The sequence below is a fragment of the Hypomesus transpacificus genome, chromosome 8, assembly GCF_021917145.1.
Source record: "Hypomesus transpacificus isolate Combined female chromosome 8, fHypTra1, whole genome shotgun sequence".
In the NCBI taxonomy this organism is placed as follows: Eukaryota; Metazoa; Chordata; class Actinopteri; order Osmeriformes; family Osmeridae; genus Hypomesus; species Hypomesus transpacificus.
In genome coordinates this window covers 6,138,616-6,158,906 of record NC_061067.1, presented here as the reverse complement: position 1 = coordinate 6,158,906, position 20,291 = coordinate 6,138,616, and the positions used below count along the sequence as shown (strand labels likewise).

Here is a 20,291-nt window from a genome sequence, read left to right as displayed (position 1 = left end):
AACTGACCCAGGATTTTCAATTGTAGTCATTTGTTTTATGTTGTGTTAAATGTAAAGCATATTATTTCTTGTCTCTGTGGTGTAGCACTTTATTTGAATGTTCAACCATCATGCCAATGCAAAGTCTGCCATAGTACAATGACACGTCAATTTCTGACACCGTTTAAGGTTTAAAGTTACAGACCATTATGGCAACCCTAAAGAGGTATTATGAGAGAGCATTCAAATGCTAGAGCTGCAAATGCTTTCGAGAAATATGGTGTCCTGTTGTTTGTTTGTGTGTTTGCTTATGTTCTGCGTTATGTTGCATTGTTTCCATCATGTAGACTTCTTGAGAATAGTGCAATCCTGGATCAGTACGAGCGGGCTTCAATGAAATATGAAAATACGGAGCTGAAATTTACACCAGCATGATGCTGAGGGGGGTGAACGGACAATGTGACAAAAGGATAACGGATAATGTTTTCACACACAAAGAACAATGTGTGCATGGATACAATTTAGCAGCATTGCAACACACTGACTATCTTTGATTAATGATTGTCTACGATGATTCAGAAGTATTGAAACTTGAATTCTAGCTGGCTACTTTACACAGGTGTTGTCAAGAAGGTCATTTAGAGTGAACATTATCATTCAAATCTAAAATTTTTCACAAAGCACCTTTACTACTTAGATACATCAGCCTTCACCAAGGATTAAATTGATCAAATGTCTTAAATTACATCATCCCAGTATGCTGTTGGTGCTTGCATTATGTGATAGTAGATCAATAACAATTAGCTTAATCTTTAGTTACTAACACCGGCTAAAAATATATTTTTTCGAATGAACCAAAGCAGATTATTTTCTATGACAATTGATGATACTATGGTATGACTTGTGCATGCTTTTCAATAGCCACTGAAACATTACAGTAACTAACATCTGAATTGAATATGAATTATCCACTAATGCATTAATTATATTCCCTTGAACTGGTACAAAGAAATCCCATAATTTTGTCCTTGCAGTATTAATTGATTAATTTGTTAAATGCATGTTACCTTGACTAAATTAAAAGGCAGATTCTATGCTACATTTTGGCATTTACATTTTCAAGATTGTTCCCTTTCACAAAGTTATTTAATTACTTTTTTGTTTGTCACAACCTCTCTTATAGTAGCCTAAAATCTTTGTACAAAACTGATTTTCTAACCATAATGTTGAGAGGAGGGGCATTTTTTAAGACATTGTGGAATATCTTTCAAGGCAGATTTTATTGATGCTTTGTAAGAGAAAAGTAACAATAAAGCAAAAACTTTTTTTCCTTTGAAAGTTTTACCTCAATGTTCCCTCTCTTCATCTATGCTCAAACAAATGATTAATGATACCAGTGAGGAGAACAATGTAAGTCCTGCACACAAAGGTAAACACATGGCCGTGGGTACACACATTGAAAGCACAGTTTGGAGGACCACTGTCTGTTTAGCTCAGACACAGTATAGCAACAGTATGAAACAATTATTTTATTTTACATATACTGTATAAACAGTAAATATACTATATACTGTATTTTGTATTGAAATATTATTATACATATAATTATTCGAATTCTTGTGAAGATGTAAATACACAAGCCCTGGGTAAAAATAACTGAGTTATTGACTACACACATACACACCGAGTTATATAATCCGCTACAACCACAATAATTATTGTCAAATGTATTGTATTTAAAGGATATGTCTGATCATATCTTATATTCAGCTTATTCTGCTTCATTTTAGTTACTGTTCATTTGTTTGTTTTTTTATTTACAATATGCCAGTCTGTGTCCAGTCATATTCCATGTTGTACACATAATTAAAATGATATTGATGCTGCAGTATGCCCACCTAGTCACCTTCATGTTTAACACACACACACACACACATACCCACACACATCATACATTTATAAACAGCACAGTGCACATCCTAAATCATCATGCTGCAGAAAAATGTTGGGGTGTAGAATGTCTGGGTCTCCCAACCTGAACTAATGGTGCTTTCATCTTTCTACAGATACACCAGACAGAAACATCCCTCCTCTACATTTTGCCAGGTCTGACAACATTTGGAACACAGCATTTCTCTCCCCCATGCATCCCAAGAGAACTCTTGCACTGAGAAACATTATCAACATAGAGTGGTATGATGAGTTTTTTTCCTGTGCACGCATTTTTTTATTATTTTTTTGCTGTGGATTACTAAGGTGCCCTCTACTGCTGTTCCTTAGAGACTTGGATTATGAAGCCATGGAACAGATAGACATATCTCAGATACTGGACTGAGATACTTTTTGAAAAAGAAAAAAAAGAAATACTTTTAATGTACATTTGTTTGTAGAATGAAAAACCATTTGTCGTTTAACCTTTTAATTTACATAATACGTGAGGATGCAATTTTGTTTGCTAGGATCATCTTTAAGCCTAGATGCTCTTTAATTAGCATCCCATCCTCTATGGAATGTTACAAAGTCCTGAATATCACAAACATATTTGAGGGTGCAAGGTAGTGCACGCACTAAGGAAATAAAAGCATTATTAGTCTCCAGCCAATGTCCCAGGAGCAGCTGCCATCCCTTTAACCATGAGGTTGGTTGTTCACATCAATATTATACATTATATCAAACCAGTTGGAAAAAAACCCCAAAGATCAAAAAAGAAAACTTAAACCATATATTGGAAATAATTCTGTCTGCAATTGAACCAAAGACAGAGTTGTCGTTTATTATATTTGATATGTGGCATATCATAGTGAACATACATTTGAGTTCCACATTAACTCTTGTATTTATATTTGTCTGTCAAAACTCAACGTGTATGTCTGACAGCCCTGTTTGTTGAAATATATTTTCTTTGGTAACGACAAATTAAGAAAATACTGTTTAAAAAAAATACTGTATGTTTTCAATAAACTTTAAACTACAGATTCTGTGTTTCTTGCTCATTTTTGTACTGTAGGTGCTTTATGCATGTTTCAATGTATGAATTCAAAGCATAAAGTTGCAAAGTTGCTGCTGTAGTTGTTCTCGTTAACTTCTTCCAGGGGCAATTTTGCTTAGTTTCTATCAAAAAATATTCTTACGTTTTAACCGCTTGGATAACAGCGTAAAAGTTGAACGCTCAAGTCCACCAATCACGTATTGGGACTTCCCACTGTACGCAATGACGAACATGGCGTGCGCCACTTGGCTCAGACAGGCTCACAAGTAGCTTGCAAACATTACTAGCTATTCATGCGTGTGTTGTTGCAGATGGCTAAATGTTTAGCTTAAGTCACACATTTATGTTGTATCATATTTAAGGTTCTTCATAACGCGGAAGGTTGTACCATTACTGCATTAAAGTTGATACAAAATATCAGAAGCATACGTTAGCTGCAAAGAGGTAAACGAGACTGGAGACTCGTCACGTATCTAGCTAGCAACCATTGAGTTACCAGCTTTATTAGAGGACATCATGATCTATTCGTTCGTACTAAAAAGTATGCATCGCAATTTGCAACAGGCAGTATGGATTTATGGCCCTCTGCAAATCTGCAAACGCACACAGAGCAACTTGATTCTGCAGAGACGGTGCAACTTTGTGTCGACATCCACACCTTTTTTCCACGGTATTGAGGGTCACCCTTCGATTTTAGGGAGTGTCTTGTGTACACAAAAACGAAAAATATATTTCCACACAAGCCTAAGAAATAAAATTAAACCTGAAGAAACGGAGAGTGGACAGCTGTCAACCTCGAGGCTGGGAACAGCGCCGAATTTCTCGGCAGCTCAAAAAGGTAAACGCTTGCCAGTATCTGTTTTACCCAGCTCGAGGTAGCGAGGCATATCCATCAGCTTCATATCAGACTGGCAATACGATTTATAATTCTAAAACACAACTCTGAAAATTGTGCAGCTAATTTAAAGTGTTATATGTTGTGTTGTTCTTCCACAGTGAAGGAGGCAGGCAAAGATTTCACCTACTTGATCGTTGTGCTCATTGGACTTGGGGTGACAGGTAACATTACCCAGTTCTCTGAATCAATGGATCATGCCTAATAAGATCACACTATTAACATACATGTTTTAATTATTATCAGGGGGGTTGTTATATGTGGTGTTCCAAGAGCTGTTCTCCACCTCAAGTCCAAGCAAAATATATGGGAAAGCTTTTGACAAAACCAGGTTGAACCCAGAGGTAAGCTGGAAGGAAGTACTGTAACTGTGGTGATATTTGTGCAATGAGAAAATGTATCAGTCATTTTGCTCTTTCTGTAAATGTATAGATCAGTTGACTTATTTCAAATCACTGGATAACATTTGGTTCTAGTCTCTGGATATTATTTCCCCCTCTTTATTTAAATCGCAGGTGATAGGGGCATTTGGGGAGCCAATCAAATGCTACGGTGAGACCACTCGCAGAGGCAGGAGACAGCAAGTCAGGTCAGTTTCCAAAATAATTTTCTTTATACAGGAATAACTTATATCTAAAGACCATCTGTAAACTGAAAGGGTAAAATAGTAACGTATGTGTCACTATGTTTTCATTCACCAGCCATGCTGAGTTTATGAAGGATGGACTGAAACATATGAGACTGAAGTTTTACATTGAGGGGGACGAGCCTGGACGGAAAGGGACTGTTCATTCAGAATCAAAAGAGGTAATTCTTTTAACTTCACTTTCCCTAATCATCTTGTTGATGTCATTGTGTTTACTCAAACAGGATTTCCACTCGGAACTAGTTTTGGAGACTGAGGCCAAACCTCGTGTAATGTACTCAAATGTACTAACTCACTTTTGGCAGAAGTAATTATTGTCTAAGTGGATGGTTTAACACTCAAGTGTATACATATTATATATTTGTTGTTCTTTTAACAGAACCCTGAAACTGGGAAGTATGAGTTCCGTTACATATTTGTGGAAGTTGACACCTACCCAAGGAGAACCATCGTCGTTGAAGATAACAGATAAAATGGTGTATTTCTGTCTGAAGAAGTGGAACTTCACAGACAATGGACAAATACGTGTGCTCGTTTTTCCCTGATCACTAATAATGTTTTCAGGGAGTGTGAATGGTTTTTGCCATGTCCTTAGACTGATTAAAGGTTGAATGAGGTTACCTATTCGTAGGAGAAATGGCAGCATTTTGACACAACGTGCAATATTCTAATAAGTAATACAACAGATAATTGAAAGCAAGCAGCATTCTATGCTCCATAGATCAGTACAACAAATGCATGGTTGGTTTGATGAGATGTATGTGTTGGCCGTTTACTGGAATAGGCCAATAAGCACTTACTACTGGTGGACGGTGATTGTATAATATAGTAAAAGCAGCAAAGTTGAACAGTGTTGTAACAGTAAACATTACGGTAAAATACTTTTTGGGGATGTCTGACTTGAACATGAGATGGCCCAAAGTCCATTGCAGTTTAACATTTTAAACAATTATGGAATGTTACTGTATATTAAGTGAAGATGCTACTGCAGTGTTTCAATAATGTTTACTTAACAAATTCTGTAGCTGTTGCTATTTCTCTGCAACTTCCCTTAGAACATTGTTGGTAAAAGTTTTTTTCTAATAAATTTAACAAGATCAGAAATATTGTGTTATGCTAAACTTATCTCTATTCAGAGGAGTTGCAACTTCTGCAGTATGGTCCTGCGAGATTGGATATGTACAGTATCTGCATATTTTAACATGATCGAAGATGTTGCAGTATTACATTCTAGATTGATTTAGTCAAATTACTAAGAGGAAACGGGCAACAATGTATATGGAATCTCAAGACCTGTATCCTTGGTTGATGCAAAAACTATGATTGTCGCTAGATGGAGACAAACGCGTGTCGTAAATACAGTTTGTAAACAATTGGGTATATTTGTGGAAAACCGAAACCCGACACTTTCTAATGAACGGATACAAATCAATGTGGAGCATGTGTTTATTACAGAGGAGCATGCTTTGCATTTCATTGGATTCCGAGATTTTCTCTGCACGTATGCTACTACTAATGGGTTCCTGAGCGCGCCGCATTGAGATTTAGGGCTGCAGACATAGGTAGCGCTCACCAGGAAAACGAGCTCAACGTGAACATTTAGCTACGGAAGTCAAACACATTGCTGCTCCCAGACGAGGTTTTGAGCTCCTTGACCAGACTGAAACAAAAGCCAGTCCGTCTCGAGGATTTGGTAGCGTGAGCAAGCGTAAATGCTCTGTTTCAATACAGTAAATCGAAATTATTAAACGGAGATAGTATCGAATTATTTCAGCGCAATTTGTACGTTGAGTCTGACGCTAAGCGTATTTTGTTTACAGTTTAGCTAGCATTGCTTGTATAAGTTGCTATCTAGCTAACGTGATATCTCTAAACAGCCTGCTTGCATGCTAGCAACATTTTAGCTTGCTAGTAATACAAGTAGCCTAGCGAACATATAACCTGGAAGAGTAAATATAATGACAGGTTTGGCAGACGGTTCCATATGACATTCTTCGTCGACACGGTAAGTTAGCTAGCTACCATATTGTCTTTGTTACCCAACTTGCTATATTTATAGTTAGCGTCTGTTACTAACTTGGGTAGTCTAGTTTATCAGTAATTAACTCATGCTAGTTGCTATAGTTGCTTGTTTAAACTCGTGTGAACGTTTTTGTTATGTTACCATGCAAAACAGATCACCTAATGTTAGGTGGCTAGACTACCAACAACCTGTCATACATGTATGGATTGTAGTAGCCAGATGAGGTAGCCAGACACCCATGTCTGTATGCATTCCAGACAGGTGCTGTTCAGTCAACTTTACGAGTTACAACAAGGTAGCCAGCATAGGAGTGGGGTTTACCCTAGGCCAGTCTGCCAATGCAATGGATCTGTCCTATTGTTTTACAGGGACGATTTGCCATACTATGAGATATTTCATCAAGTAGTATCTCACAATGGAATTATACTGGTACATGTAAGTTACAGTCTACCCTTGGAAATGTTATGTAATTGAGTCTGAATGTCACTCAACCCATTTTTTGGAATCCCCCACCCTCTCCGAACTTGGCCTAATTGTCTTTGTTGTCTTTGGTGCTATAGAGTTGTCATCATCTTCATTATCATCAAGATCTTCTTCTACGTGTGCTGGTACCGCTCACGTCAGAGACAGCTGGCTGCCTACCTTAGTAACCCTCGCAACGCACAGATCGTCATCGTTGGAGGAAGGGCCTACCTCCATCAGATGTGTGAGCGACAGAATGTAAGCACATGCATGCCTCCCGTCTATCCACACTTTGGAGTTGTTTTAGCCACAATTTGGGGTCCTAGATCGAAATTAGGCTTTTCTTTTAAACTACTTAATTGCAAGAGACAAGTTATGCTTTTTCATTGTGAAAAAGGAAGGATGTAGGAAAGCCACTGACTCACAGTTTCAACAGAACGCCACACAACAAGAACCTAGTCACCCTGGCATTGTTCCTAGTCATGGATTAAAGAGAGGCACAGAAAGACTCATTTTGGCAAAAGACCCAGGAGAGTGTCGGTAAACAGTGGCCTTTCAGAGGTCCGTGGAGGTGATTTCTCTCCTGAGGGTGATTCTGCAGTTGTTTAGTCAGTTTGAAAGGAATTGTCCAATCACGTTGAGTTATTCAATGTTGTGCCTCAACACTAGAATTCAGGTGTCATGTTTTGGGATAAATTGGCCTATTCTTTGCTTGTGTGGAGTAGTTAGGGGACCTGTCTGTGTTTATGTGCGTCAACCGCGATACCTAGTATGCAGGTTTCCTTTAAACACGTGTGTGACCTTCATAGCATCAGTGCTGTCGGAGACTCCTACTAAACAGAAGTCTTGTGTGATCGACCCAGCGTCGGGCCTACCTGGGAGTATCCCCTACTTGTCAAATCTAACCCATGCTTGTGAAAGCCTCTGCGCCAAAAGGAAGAACCCAAACGGACAACAGAGCATGAATAACTCTCTTGAGAGACTACCATCCTCACCCTTCTGTTGGAGAGTCTAAAAATGACATCTACACAGTAGGTTTCATCTCCTCATCCTTCTGTTCCAGGTTGTTTGTGCGCTGGCAGGGCCGGTGAGCTAGTGTCTAAGACGGTCTGCTCCACAGCTTTGATCAGTGACTTGCCAATGTTTCCATTGACAAGGAGAGGTGTTTTTTCTCTTTGTATGCTTCCCCATGGCTGCTGGTCCTGTAGCCTTCCAAGTCTGGAGTCACCCCTCCAATGTCTGCCTCCTCTGAGTTCCATAGCCACTCCTACAACACCTGGAAACAATCTCCCCAAATCAAAACTTCAAGCTCTTCAGAAATCATTCAGTTATTGAGATTCTTAGGCTATTATATCCTCCTTCTTTCCACCCAACTTCACTCTTCTATATACTTGAATATATATATATATATATATTTCTTTGAATTCTTTGAAGTCTATAAATACTCTCTTGTCCAGTAGCTTACCATTTTCTCCTATGATGAAATAAACAGTCTGCTCTTTGCATGGAATACTGCATGGCTGAATGTGCTTGCACGCCCAGAAGAGCATCTCTCTTTTTCTCCTTTTATTTTTATTTTTTACTGCCACATAGACCCAACTCCCAGAGCGCTCTGCTAACGAGCTGGCCATGGCAACTCCACCCCCCTAATGAATACACTTTACATTCCCTGCCCACAACCCCCCCTCACAGTTCCAAGTACTATGAGTCCCCCTTGTTTTCCAGATGTGCAGTCCTGAGAAAAAAAGGTTTATATTTAACTCTTATGAGGGGACTGTTGCTCAACAGGAAAGGCCGTCAGTTTTGGCAGCCGTCCTCTGGAGATTCCAGTCCAAGACAGATTCCCATTCTGTGCTCTGTGCTCTCAACAGTGAAGTGCTCTGCATCAAAACTACAATTGTCGGTTAGCTTTTGTATCAGACTTTTCGATAAAGACAAGGAATTAATTTTGATGTGCTTAGATAAGGCTATTTTGAACAAGCTTTTCTGGAAACTTGAGTGCTAAGTGTAGTTTCCAGTTCCAGTTCACACAAAGACCTCCTCTCCCCAACTGGTCTGTCTCAGCCACACCCTGACCTCTGAGGCTAATGACCAGCCCAGACCCCACAGCCCTAACCCACCAGCCCCGTTCTGCTCCGCCATTCAGCTGCTCGCCTGGATCTCCTCCACCTCCCTTCTCTCTGTCTCGTTATCTCTACTGAACATCTCTCTCTAACCCACGGTTCCTGTCCTCTCTCCCACCCTGTGGTCCATGATGATTCGTGTTTAAATGTGAGTGGAATGTGCTTCAACGAGACCCCCGAGCCATGCATAACCCAGGGCTGGCTGTCTGTCTGTAAGATCTCTTGAGGGAGGCCAAGAGCAGGCCGGCTTGACAGTCGGAGGTTGTGACTCATGGTAGCTGTACACAATTTGGTAGCCAAGTACACAATGGGGGGCAGTGAAAGGGGTGATGCTGGAGATACAGGCCAGCGGGGGCAAATATTCTGTTTGCTTCCGTTGTTACTCTTGAGAGAATGCCAAGGGGGGGGGGTTGGTCTCTTTTTGATTATGGTCACTGTAGGATTATGGGTAACGTAGTCATGGCTGTCAGACAATTTAGTTGGTATTAAGTTTTTAGTCCCATTCATAAAAGACCTGGAGACACTGACACCTGACAGAATGTGACTCAACTTTATTAGTTCACCCATGGCCGTCCCGTTGGTCAAGCACACTGCAGATTCTAAATCCTGTGCAGACTGGTCTCTGCTGGTTAATACAGGAGCAAGTAGAGTCAAGGGGAGAAATTACTGAAGCAGGCCTGTTTCCATGACACTCACTGTGTCTGAGCCCGCAGCTCACTGGTGTGTGTGTGTGTGCGCGTACGCGCACGGACACATACTAAACCCCCTCACCTGTTCACAGCAATGCGCCCAGTCGTTATGTTGTGTGTGTGTGTGTAGGCTACAGCGTTGCGGTTGGTGTAGTAAGGTCATGGTCCAAACTCCAGTTCCTCTTTAAATTGTTCTCTTGCTCCCAACACCACCCCTCCCCTCCCTCAGGTTCCTCCTGACACATGTGTTCCTCTTCCACAGTCCTCCTCCATCTGGCCCAGTTGGTACGGCGTCCAGGATGAGGGCTCTGTTGGGGAGCCCTCCCCCTCCCTCCCCCCGGCCGCCTCCTTCTCTCAGCTGGACATGCCCCCTCCCTATGAGGCGGTTTCTGGAGGTAAGGCACACAACCTCATGCACAGCCTTGTACACATGCTGTCTCCCCCTCACATTTCCTTTGTCACACATGTACGTGCATCACCATTGTCTCGATGTAGACATCAGGAGGATGTGGTGAGCCCAGGGCTTCTGACAGCAGAACAGAGTATGTGACCTACAGACGTGTCACTCTGTCTAGTCTAGATCGTGAACTTAGATTACTTAGCTTAGACACTGCAGCATGAACCTAAGTGGAATGATCATAAAATAAATATCACAGCCTAGGTACTGAAACAAAACAATGTGCAGCCTGTTCAGCACTTCTCCCCTGACACCCCCCCCCCCCCCCCCCCCCCCCCCCCCCATGGCACAATACCAGCCCTTGGCAGTCTGTCAAACCTCTAGTCTATGCCTATCTCCATCCCAACAACACCACCAATACTGCCACCCCGCTCCCCCACTGCCGACTTGTGTAGTGGGGTCCAGCAGTGTGACATCACCACTCTAAAGCCATGAGGATCAGTGGTGGAGCTTGCAGGGAGTTTAAAGGTTCTGAGAACCAGCCCCACAGATCACTGCTCTGACAGGCTTATTCATCTGATATGTGCTTCTGGTGTGAGATTCCCCTCAATCCACAGCGGTGACCCGTCTGATCGGCACAATGTCATCCATATTTCGACAGAATTGCTCAAAAGGTTATATGAATCAAAGGGTTGTCGCGAGTTTCCTTGGAAACATCGGGAGTGACGACATGTGGCGTGCGCGCGAGCTCCAAGGTGATTGTGGAAACTTGTGGAAGGATGTGGTTGTCAGGGACGGTGCAGCTACCATGAGTCACAACCTCCGACTGGGTTCTTCCAGCCTCCAGACAACTGTCATAAAAACACCTATTTCTCTATTCAATCATGAGCTATTATTGTTAAGGACTCATTTTGACAACCATGTTTCAGCCATCGTCAATAAGAAAGGATCAGTGGTGGCGAGTATGATCTGAAGTAGGCATGTCTGAGGTGTTTCCCTGGACTGCTTCATTGACCCTCTGACCTCCCTCCCTCCCCCAGCGGATGACCTGAAGCCACCTCCGTACAGCGAGTGTGCCCAGATCGATGAGACCGACGCCCCCCACTCTTCCCGCCACGCCCCCCCGGCGCTCGATGAGGGAGAGGACTCCGGCAGCATGAGTGAAGCCCCGCCCCCCTACACGCCCAGCCCCCTCACACTGCCTAGCCAGCGAGAGGGTACTGTCCGCCTCAACCAATCACAGCCCTCTGAGGGCAGATCCATGTAGAACAGTAGCGACTTGCCAACACGCCTTTTCAAATGTTGCCTTCCTCCCCTTGACCTCAGCGATCACTGCCGATCACATCTCTCTCTCATCTCAGCGGAGAGGATGAGGTGTATATATATATATGTGTGTGTGTGTTTGTTAGTTTTCTAACCACACGTTTTTCTATTTTGTACTGAGGAGTGGTTTCTGTTGAGTCATGATAACAGATGATTGCATGGAGCCTGTGTGCCTCTGGGTCACTTCCACACCTGCAGCGTCCAAACCAATCAGACAGTGAAGGAGGGTGATTTACACACACACACACACATATATATACAGTAGGCCATTGGACGAATGATGGCCTTTTTTATTACTGCTATGACTAGTCCACTTTTATTAAGTTCATTTACTTAGACAATACAGATGATTCACCTGATTTGAAAGGTGTTCATTTTCTTCCACGCCCAACAGAAAGGCTTTTTTAGACCGAGGTGGAGTCAAGGTCTGAAATGGCAGCGGTGATGTGATTTCAAAGAAAATCCTTCATATGAAATGTAGCTTGGAACAGCCAGTGGCTGGTAACACATTAATGTACAATCTATAACAGTTTTTTAACATTGGCCTGTGCCATGCAAAACCTCTCCCTTCTCTCACTCGTCTCAGGCTGCTATTGGAAGTCAGCTACTTTTGTTTATAATCTTTAATTTTTAATTGTTTGGTTGTATTGTGTCATCTCTACATATTGGAGAATGGCATAGATGTTCCATTGTTAATGTCTCTCAGAATCCCCCCTCCCTCTCATGTAGGGGAATGGATCCCAATGTTTGGTCCCCACTGTATGGATGACCGGATACATTTGTTGAGTTTCTGCGTGGAGATGTCCCCAAAGGGTGTATTAGAAGTATGGGGTCAAAATATGTGTTTGTGGGGGGTGGAGAAATATATGAATCCAAACTATAGAGGGACTCAGTCATTACCCTCTAAAGTAGAAAATAGGCTGGGGTTTCTGCGAATCATGTTACTATTGCGTCCTCCATTTTGTGATGACAAATCCCAGGTCTTCTTTGTCAAGTGGAATGTCTACTGACGAGCCCTCGCTTAGTCACAACTCTGAGTCCTGCTTCAAGTAAACCAGCTAATGAGCATCACAACAAAATGGTTCAGGTTGTTGATGTGGCCATGTTTATTCCCATGTCTTAAATGCTTGACACATCAAACCACTCAAATCAAGGCCTTATGCATTCTGTGGATTGAATTGTTTATTTTGTTGCGTTCAGGTTTTTAGCAGTTGGGGTTACTTCTTCAATAAACACATGTTCATAATTTTGTCTGAATTATTTGTTATTTGATATTTTTCCCAGGCGACTTGGCAAAAATAAAATATTGCGTCCTGTTTCACAAATATGTTTTGCTCTTATTGTAGATATTGACAAGAAACTGCTAAACTTCCCAAAAGTTTGTTGAGAAAATGTTAATAAAAAAAAGAGAACCAGTGATTACTTTTCTGTTAGGCATATCACCATCTACATTATTTTATTTTGTTCAGCAGTTAGCCAAGCTATGTGTACTTGTTAATAAGATCAAAATGACAACCTGATGTCAGTTGTATCCTTTAATTAGTATTAGCCTGTAGTGTTAGCCTGTAGTATAAGCCTGTAGTGTTAGTCTGTAGTATTAGACTGTAGTGTTAGTCTGTAGTATTAGTCTGTAGTATTAGACTGTAGTATTAGACTGTAATGTTAGCCTGTAGTATTAGACTAGTGTTAGACTGTAGTGTTAGCCTGTAGTATTAGCAGAACCTGTTTAACCCTTTGTTAGACATTCTCTGGTATTAGACTGTAGTGTTAGCCTGTAGTATTAGCCTGTAGTGTTAGCCTGTAGTATTAGACTAGTGTTAGCCTGTAGTATTAGCCTGTAATGTATCTATCAGCCACTTGGGGGAACTGTTGCTCTGTTTTATAACTTCTCATTCTAAGGCACAGGCATCATATGTTGCTGATCATGTACTTTTGATGTGTTTATACAACTGCAGGCCTACATTATCATTATTTTTCTTCACTATCAGGCATCTTGTTCCTAAAGTGGTGTTGAGCAGGAGGCTATTGATGTTTATTGTCAAACTTGCAGCTTGGTTTTGTTATTGAGGAGTAAACATAATTGGGTCTGTAATGACTCCAAATCAATATATGCCGTCATGTTTTGGAATGAGTAGTGAGATCTCAGGGCCATCCGTTTCCTGTGTCTGTGGTTTTGTCTCATACTCTGCAACTTTTAAGATACATTTAATTCCATAACAAGGAGAACTGAAATGTAGATTGTAGAACAGTTTTTGCCTCAGGGCTTCTACCAAGCCTTAGGTAAGACTAAAATGTCAAGTATCCTTGAAGGGGTATGTGATGTCCATGGGAAATATCACTACTTGTGTTTTTCAGTTCAGCAAAAAAAGTTAAGTTGGGGACGCCCTTTTAAACTATGACTTAAGATATTATTCTAATTGTTTTAAGACTTTATCGTACTTCAAATTAATGTTGTCCTTGTGTAATAACAGTATACTATTTCACCTCTCATAACAAACCGAAATTATAGTTAATGACTAGTGTTTAGATCAGGTAACTGCTTTCTTACCAAATGAGTACCTTACTGTTCAAACAGGCCGTTCAACTGGATTTCTGGCTTGTCTTCACCAGATGTAAGGTACAGCACTACAGTAGGTATTTTTTTCAAACATACACACACATTTACTCTGCTTAGAGCTGAAATGGATTGTCATCTGTCCCTTTATCTCGTAGAGTTGTTTTAACAGCTTCAGCGGCTTATCAGAGTCTGCACGCAGACTTATCTGGTCACTATTATCGTGTGTTCATTAGGGGTGCCGCTACCGGATTAAACATGAAAGTCAGAGTTTCTCCATGGAGGGTGTGGCACTGGGGGTGCAGATGAGATAGGAAACACCGTCTGTGGAATCAATCTTAATTACTTTTGGGCGTATGTGTTAATGGGTCCAAAATAAATGTAAAAAAAAAGTATTGAAAATATCAGAAAGAGAGAGCTAGATACATGGTTGGGTAGAATAAGTAAAAGAAAATGAGCAAGAAAAAGTTAAAGACCTTTGAGGTGGAGAATGATGTGTTACTCAGTTCCAGTATATTTTGGAAAACCTTTGTTGGCCATTCACTGAAAATGTCACATGCAGATATATACACTCACACACCCTGTTGTCTGACCAGGGGTCTGGAAGAGCCACTGGCGAGCAGTAGCTTGATAGATCTTTTAATAACCAGTCCACCATTTCATCTCAACCAATGACAGAGTAGATAATAGCTGGGAAGCAGGATAAGGACTGTCCCATTGGCTTATGAGTGAAAACAGAAGTGACTTGTAAGGAAGGGCTTTGGAAAAGGTAGACAGAACCCAATGCGACAAAAGGAGGGACTATAAAAAATGGAAATTCAGTTTTTGAAGCAGCATCTTGAGAAGAGATCATCAAAGTGTTTCATGAGAAGACAGATAGACGCAGTTTAAGGAGCAATGATTTTTGCCTGTCTTCTCTCCAAACTAGTTGAGCATTCCGGCTGCTCTTCAACAATAAGACAGGCTGTCTGAACCACATGCTAATCACTGAGATGAGAACAGACCCTTCAGTGAAAGCACATAGGGACCAGGGACTTGGCAGAGTTCACTTAATTGATCCTTTTATGTGATCATTAGATGCTATCTATTCTCATCAGTCCTGTCCTCTGATCTCCCAGGTAGCACTGTTTGATGAAAGGCTTCGTAAAGTACGCCGATGTGTTGTCATACAGGCGGTGCTGTAGGCTACATAAACCCTAAAGCAATTTGTTGGTCAGTGTAGTCAATGTGAATCACTTGAATGAATCCTCAAAAAAATCCTCAAAATGGGGAGTCAATTGAAACCCGACCGATTCAATTGAGGATCTTCCTGAGTTGCAGACAACCTCTTTTGCATGCCAGGAGTGTACTTTCAACCCTACTGCAGCCTCCCCGAATAGGGTAGGATACTGACAGGGGTCTAGAGACTGACTGTAAAAGGTCCAAGGACATCTCTCAGATAGGCATGAAAGTGACCACGTGTGAGAGCTGGATGTCAGAGTGCTGGCCGTGCACACGAGCACCCAAACGTCAGGTCGGAGACGGCACCTGCTCTGCCGCCGTTCTCTCCTGACCACATCCAAACAACATTCATGCTCAACCGTTTTGTGTTGTCGCCGGGCTGCCCGCAGTCAGACAAAGAACTCGACACAGAACTGCGCCTGACGATAAGACTTTCAGAACGGGGAGAGAAGCGACCTTGAAAATAGCAGAAGGCCAAAGATCACCTGCTAATTCAAGGGAACACTCATATCTGGGCTCTGCAATCCCCCCCCCCCCCCCCCCTCTTCCTGAATGCCAACAATGCCTGACCTTATGCAAATGTGCCCTTTACTGAGGGGACCTCAGTGTTCACCTCCACCGTTACAGAATGGCGTTTTTGTTAAACACACCTCCCTGTCCGTCTCTCCTCGAGCTGAACTGAAGAGCCGTTGTTTTCAGTTATCGGCGGAATGTGAATATCCATCTTAATTGAACCATGATGGTTGGAGTCAAACTACACACAAACTACAGTCAAGCTCCAGAGAGAACCTTCTAGAGACTCATAGCAGTGGAGCCGTGAGGTTGACAGGCAGGGAGCCCGACTCTCATTAGCCATGCAGAAAACACATTTGCCAAAAGCACTCATGCCAGGATCACTAACGCCATCCCTGGAATGTGAGGATAAGGGCACAGCATCACAGAATACTCTCTGTATGGGTGTGGTTTTGTTATGCGCTTGCACTGTATTTATGTGCGGTGTGTACAGATTGTTTGGGAACTCTTGCATAAGCATCTTGATATACTACGTGTGGGGGTGGGGGGAGGTGACCTCAGATTCCTTCTCATACATCAGCTGTCGGACATTTGATTGACACAGAGACATCCACTCCTACTGTCTTTGATCACCCATCATAATAGGTTCTGCTGATGTGAAAGATGGCTGTAATAAGATGCAAGATGAGATAAAAAGATCTGATTTGTCAGCATCGATGTCTAGTTGCATTGAGTTGACAGCCCTGTCTGAAATTAAACACGCATACATACATACACACACACATACACACACACACACCTACACACACTGAGGGAGGGCCCTCTGTTGACTTCCCAAATCCCATTTGGTGAGTCAGCACTCTCTAGCTGCTACTATACTTGTTTTGGGAGTTGTGGAAGATGTCTATGTGATTTGAATGCACAGCAAGGAGAGTTTAAGTGCTACAGTTGATTTGTGTTCCATCTTTAATCATATGTCTGGACTATTGATTTAAATTCCCTTTGAAACTTTAGTTTGAGAATGTATCCAAATTATTTTAAAAGGGAGCCACACTGGTCTAGTCTTTGAAGGTTCCAGCCTCGGGCTATCTGCCTCCATCCAGCCTAGTTGCCTCTCTGCCTCCATTCTGCTTCTCCACCTCGCAGTCAGTGTTCTAACCAGTCTCAAAAACCAGCTGTTTCCACTGACTCATCTGACGACCACAGATGGAGCCAGATTCAGTTCTGCTCTGCCGTGGATTGGCTGAATGCTGATAGCTGCTGTTGGGACTTGAATGGATAATTGTTGGAATGAGGTAAATCAAATGTGAGCCATGAACAGAAGCACTGAGGCACCGCAGGACCAGGGATGGCAAAAGGGGTTTATTCCCTTTTCCCCCTAAGAAGGAGCGATGTTGATGAAACTCACTCAGGCGGAAATAAAGAAAGGGAGAGTTTTGTGTGAGAAACCATGTGTGTGTTTGTGTGAGAGAGTATCTGTGTGTTTGTGTGTCCATAGGCACGTGGCCTACTCAGCTTAAGTCAAAGCATGAATTGAAGTAAAGTGAAGCCCACCTATGCCACAGACCTAATGATGGATGTTTGGATGTTAATGGCAGCACTGGTACATGAACTGAACTGAAGTAGATTACGGTTATTTTTTACTTTTAAAAGTGTTATTATTGTTGCATCGTTGCAGATAGCAGTTAATTAACTGATAATGTGCTTCCATTCTGCAAGATAAAAGACAATGAATGCAAGCAAAAGGGCGAGAATGAAAGAGAAAAATGGACAGTTGGGAATTCAAAGAGCGTCCGTTCAATTAAACCCCCTGATTGAGTTTCACATTGTATGAGGCTGAATGCAAAGAGCACGAGGACATTCTGCATGGCTGCCCCTACTACAATGAGCCCAACTCGCGGTGTGAATTTCAATGTGTCCACCCTGATGGAAGTCAAACAAGTTCCTGGAAATATCTACATGTTGGCTCCTTGATCCTCTGACCTCAGTCACTCATGTTCTCCCTTGAAAGTGGCACCCTTAGAACTTCACAGAACAGAAGAAACAGAAAAAAGGAAATTATGTTCTATTTTAAGTTAAACAATTTGTCTGTGAGTGGAAGAAAAGAAGCTTGTGTTTCCTGTATGTGATGCTTTTGATCCTCTTTCCAGTCAGATGAGCAGGCGTTTTAGCGGTTTTGTTGCCCCTCTCACACACCGAAACAATGAGCTTTATTCCGTGACACTGTAAATCCAATCTCATGCTTCATGGTCTGTAGAAGAGTCCTAGAGAGGGGAACAAATGAGAAGGCGGAGATGGGGAGAATATTGACGCAAAGCCCACAATCCCTTGGGTGGCACCCACAGGCCACTGGGGCACAGATCAGGGATTCCAAGCAATTAGCTAATCAATGAAGGAGTTAATAGGAAGCAGAACTATTAGGGTAATATGTGCTTTGGGACTGATGTAACAAGCCTACTGGCCAATCAGTGCAGACATGTTTTTTTTTACCAGTAAGTAATGAGAAAAAGCCTGAAAAGAACATTCCTACTTGAACTGAAATCAACGCTCAAACTCTAACCCTAAAGGCCAATTTATACTTCTGCGTTTTTAGGGACACGCACACAGGGAACGCCCTCTCCATCAAGGAACTCCCTCTCCGTGTCCTCTCCGAGCCCCTCTCCGAGCTCTGCGTGCACCTCCTGATTTTCCTGACTGTCCGTCCGTCATTTTACGGATACCCCTTGACTTTGATTGGTCCCTATTAAGAACTGCTTGAGTCAGGGGCGGGGCGGGGTTGCCGTGCCCAACAAGAAAACAGAATCCTTTGACCGCCATTGTTGTACGTTTTTACAATTCATATTTCAGCTAAATAGTATATGTAAATCAGCATCTGAATTAAAATATGACGAAAAATGGGCAGTGTAGTTGCTGAAAATGTGCTTATTTTATTGATGAAACGGCTCATTTGTAAATGTTCTCAGACTTTTCGATAACTTTCGGCTCAGAACACAGGACCACCTACAATATTCGCTGCAAATATAAAATATTTAAGTAGTGTACTGTCCTGTGTTTTGACTGTCTATAAATAAATCATTCTAAAATCACTAATGAACATTGTCTGGTTATTTCACAAGCCAAGCGGTGACAGAGATACAATGTTTCTCATGACTGACAAAATCACGTTTTGGCAGTTTGCTTATGGAATCTACTTCCATCTCCAGCCTGCTTAGCCTACAGCTAACTCTTCTCTAACGAAGATGTTGACTCTCATGGAAAACTGTTGAATACATGAATGAATCATGAAAAAAAATTAATGAACATTAAATGTATGTGTTCCAATTAAAATAAAATAAAAACTGTGAATTAAATTCATAAATCTTTACAGGTCAGGACCAAAGCATATTCAAGCACTCATTGTTGACAAGAATGAGAACTACCAATCTGAAGCAACATTTGTTGTTGCATCTGCATCTTGCTCCCTGCTTACACCATTACAGACCTGTTTCACACTCAGCCCTGGACATTTGACTGCCATGTAAAGGCAACTTCTCAAATGAGCACTTATTATTAGCTATAAACCCCAGTGGTTGATAATGGGACACTGAATCTAACCAACAACCAATTTACATCCCCTTAACTCTAACCATATTCCATGTCTACTTTACTGCCATGTGAGCCCTTTGGGTTTCAGTTCATCTTCTAAACCTTCTTAGACAAAATGTCATTTTTATAGCAGAGCTGAAAACCAATTACTATGGTCTGTCTCTGGTAACCATTTGTTTTTTATAACAGCGTATTTTACACTTTTGCACATCATTCTTTCACAGTCTTTTCGTCCTTGTTAAAAAGATTTAATGGAAGCCCTTATGGCCCGCCAATCGTGTAGGTTACAGTCATATTACGAGGAAACTTGTAATGCTTCTGCCAAGTGCCCTAAGTGCACTATTGAAGAAGCATGTGTTACCAGTTGAATGTGGTTATGAACTGTTTTACCTATGACCTGCAGCCACAATTGATATGTAAGGGTCTGTCCAATATAAACATAGCAGCCTAGCCTCAGACTAGATACAGTATAACGATAAGAGACTCTCGTTGATAACGCCAGATACAAGCGACAACAAACCGTAATCCATTTCTAGTTCCGTCTGGTCCGGCGCTCCCCATAACCTTGAGCGAAGGGACAACACTAATTAAAATTAATTAACTTGTCTGCAGAGAAGAAAAAAACAATTATCTGAGTCCTTGCTCGCTTGTCAACAAAGTGTTTTGCTTGGCAAGAGGTATGGCCAGCTTGTTAAAGCACTGTGCTGTTGGTCCCTGCTGGAGAGAGATGATGGATGTCTGCTTCTGCAACAGACCCTTACTTTTAATGAGTTCCTCCGCTATATTGCTGTACATTACTGGAGATGATAAGATATGATAATATCTTCATAATGACTGTGATTATTATCAGTTTGTGCTGTTTTGGCGTTTGCCGCTTAATATTTGTGGTCTT

At 41.7% G+C, this 20,291-nt stretch overlaps 2 protein-coding genes across 2 annotated transcripts; both read left to right on the top strand.

The window, feature by feature from the left end:
• Positions 1-3,208: 3,208 nt before the first annotated feature.
• timm21 (translocase of inner mitochondrial membrane 21) lies at positions 3,209-6,486 on the top strand. Its single transcript, XM_047023837.1, has 6 exons — positions 3,209-3,806; positions 3,965-4,027; positions 4,110-4,207; positions 4,379-4,452; positions 4,565-4,670; positions 4,889-6,486. Exons 1-6 carry the CDS (start codon positions 3,485-3,487, stop codon positions 4,979-4,981), a joined length of 756 nt encoding a protein of 251 aa, XP_046879793.1. The 5' UTR covers positions 3,209-3,484; the 3' UTR covers positions 4,982-6,486.
• On the top strand, positions 5,960-12,772 carry si:dkey-118j18.2. The gene is made up of 5 exons (XM_047023838.1): positions 5,960-6,514; positions 6,901-6,967; positions 7,093-7,252; positions 10,069-10,201; positions 11,244-12,772. The coding sequence occupies exons 2-5, from the start codon at positions 6,948-6,950 to the stop codon at positions 11,468-11,470; spliced, it is 540 nt and encodes a 179-aa protein (XP_046879794.1). The 5' UTR covers positions 5,960-6,514; positions 6,901-6,947; the 3' UTR covers positions 11,471-12,772.
• Positions 12,773-20,291: the final 7,519 nt, after the last annotated feature.